Source organism: Capsicum annuum, chromosome 5 (assembly GCF_002878395.1).
Source record: "Capsicum annuum cultivar UCD-10X-F1 chromosome 5, UCD10Xv1.1, whole genome shotgun sequence".
Classification (NCBI taxonomy): domain Eukaryota; kingdom Viridiplantae; phylum Streptophyta; class Magnoliopsida; order Solanales; family Solanaceae; genus Capsicum; species Capsicum annuum.
The window spans coordinates 33,923,781-33,926,385 of NC_061115.1; the positions used below are offsets into that span (position 1 = coordinate 33,923,781).

Consider the following 2,605-nt stretch of genomic DNA (forward strand, 5'->3'; position numbering starts at 1 on the left):
TAAATTCATGGGATATCTATCACCCCTTTCCCATAACTTATATTAATTAACTCTGTTCACTAATGAGAACATCACCTAGTATTTCTTTTTTTGGTCTATGTTGAGATAAAACCCATACATTTCTAGCTCATATTCCACCAAATTGTCTCACCCATTTCCTTTTATGCAACTTCCATGCACTTATAAGTAGCGTAAACAAACCGCTCTCATTTCTTATAAATAAAGACTTCCCTTTCATTTCATTTGATTTTAGTGGCTTTCTTCACCTAAAGTCACCACACCTAACTTACCATTTCTTTCATTACACGCTCTTTTATCCAATTGTCTTGACCAAGAAAAAGAAATTTCAGTTCACACAATCAAGAACTCAATATTCTCATGGGAATTATGTCAAAACTCCCACTTCTTTTTCTCATTCTTGTGGCTTCTACACAAATAACCAATGGATTGAATAATCCAAGAAAACTTGATGAGGCTAATATTGAGAACAAATGTGGTGGATGTCCATGTAACAATCCATGTAATCAACCAACTTCACCACCCCCACCACCACCATCACCGCCACCACCATCACCTCCACCACCAAAAAAGTCCCCAAGCGGATACTGTCCTCCTCCTCCTCCTCTTCCTCCTTCCGAGGGTGGTGGTGATGGTAGTGGTGGTGGATATAGTCCAAATATACCAAATCCACAATACATATACATGAATGGTCCTCCAGGGAATTTGTACCCTGTTGATCAATATTTTAATGGTGCCAAAAGGGACTCTTCTAGCGGATTTTCACTTTTGCTTGGTGGATTTTTCTTGGGATTGCTTACTTTGAGTTGAATTTGATGACGATGTAAAGCGAGGAGTTTGAGCCTGAACTGGCGAACCAATGTCACTTTTGGAACCATACTTCCAAATTCAGAAAATTTATGTGGATGCATCAAATGTAACGAGTATATGAAGGAGAGCTAGCTGCATATTTCAAAAACAAGAAATTTAGTGGCTAAGAATATTATTTTAATCATTTTAGGTTAGTGCTAATTAGAGTTATTATCTTATAATCGTCATATCCATCTGTATCACCCTAGCGCGACAACCCTTTAATGTTCTTCTCTACCTTGTTTCTTTTTGTGAATTTGTTGTCAGTAATGTTTTTTCTTTTCATATTTAACCTAATCATAAATCCTTTCTCTACCTTTCATCCTGTTCTTTTGTTTTTTCTTTGGAGGGGGGTTGTGTGTGTTTAATTATAAATTTTAAAGTAATTATACAGTATAAAAAAATATGAAGTAATTAAGAGGTTATTTGGATGAGGATATAAAAATAGTATTTAATTGAGCTTATTAATGATGTCGGGATTAATAATATTGAGATTAGTTATACTATGAGATTATCTATGTTAGATTATTTTTTATTCATTGTTTGATTTGATGCATTAAAGATAATTCTGTCTTTAACCATATTTATTAATATAATCCTTGTATTAATAGTATCATTGTTTCTTATGTATTAGTCATATATCTTATAATATTGACTATGAATAAAAATATTAAGAGACCTGCAATGTACAATATAAAATAATGCGGCTTCAATTTAGATATTAAATACCGAATAAGAAATAAAAAAATAAGAATAAGATATACAATTAGTACATAGGCTAAAAGTAATGCCACACAAAAAATTCAATAATATCATGAATAATATATATATATATATATATATCTTATTTATAAGCCAAGAAGACTAGGACTATCATGGCATGTAGTTGTTGTACCAAATATATTAAAAGTTGTACCAAAAACGATAAACTAAAGAGTCAATTACGTGTGTATTGTATCTTTAAAACACGTGTGTATTCATTGACATATTCCTTTCAAATTGTCGGCTTTCTTTTGTTCCACATTTCACTTTTTCTTCTTCCAATCTACATGTTTAAGAATTTTCCAATGGTTGTTGCATGTCCTCCCGCGAGATTTGATTATAAGCCTCTGTTCCAGTGATACCTAATTATTCCAATGTTGGTTGTTGTTAAGATCCCCACATAAGGAAAAAAAAAAAAGGATAATTGATCCTCTTATTTGGACTTAGGTAATTCTCCCTCATAAGCTAGTTTTTTGAGTTTTTTTGGTCCAAGATTTATTTCTTTGCTGTTGTTTTCTGATGACTATGAATTATGGTTCAGTTTTTCTAAATTCTCTCTTGATTTTTTAATGTAATTTTAAAAAAAAAATAAAAAAAATTGGATTGGTCGTCTGATTTTCGTTAAAAATTGAGTTTAAATCTCAGCTCCATTTTGTTCATACACCATACTTTTAGTCATTTTTGTTAGTCTTTTTTGATATGTAAATTAGTGGATTCGAACTTTTATTAGATTTTATTTACTGATTACTACTGAATTTGAATATTATAGCATATTTATCTCTCAATTATCCTTTTGGGATTGATTTTATGCTTAGATATGATTGAATTGAATATCTCTGATGTAGTTATGTTCAACAGTGTGGTGTTTGTGCATTACTTGCTTTGATTGAATATCATTCTTATCTTACTACACTGAGATCAATTGAAATTGATTTTCCCTAATTCATGTTATCTTTATTACTCTCTACCAATTTTG

General features: G+C 31.2%; 1 protein-coding gene across 1 annotated transcript; it reads left to right on the forward strand.

Moving 5' to 3' along the window:
* The first annotated feature begins 220 nt into the window (after window positions 1-220).
* On the forward strand, window positions 221-1,182 carry LOC107872434 (sulfated surface glycoprotein 185). The gene has a single exon (XM_016719140.2). The coding sequence runs from the start codon at window positions 379-381 to the stop codon at window positions 826-828; it is 450 nt and encodes a 149-aa protein (XP_016574626.1). The 5' UTR covers window positions 221-378; the 3' UTR covers window positions 829-1,182.
* The last annotated feature ends 1,423 nt before the right edge of the window (window positions 1,183-2,605 follow it).

Coding starts and splice junctions, on each gene's coding strand:
- LOC107872434 (XM_016719140.2), top strand. CDS start 379: ATGGGAATTATGTCAAAACTCCCACTTCTTTTTCTCATTCTTGTGGCT.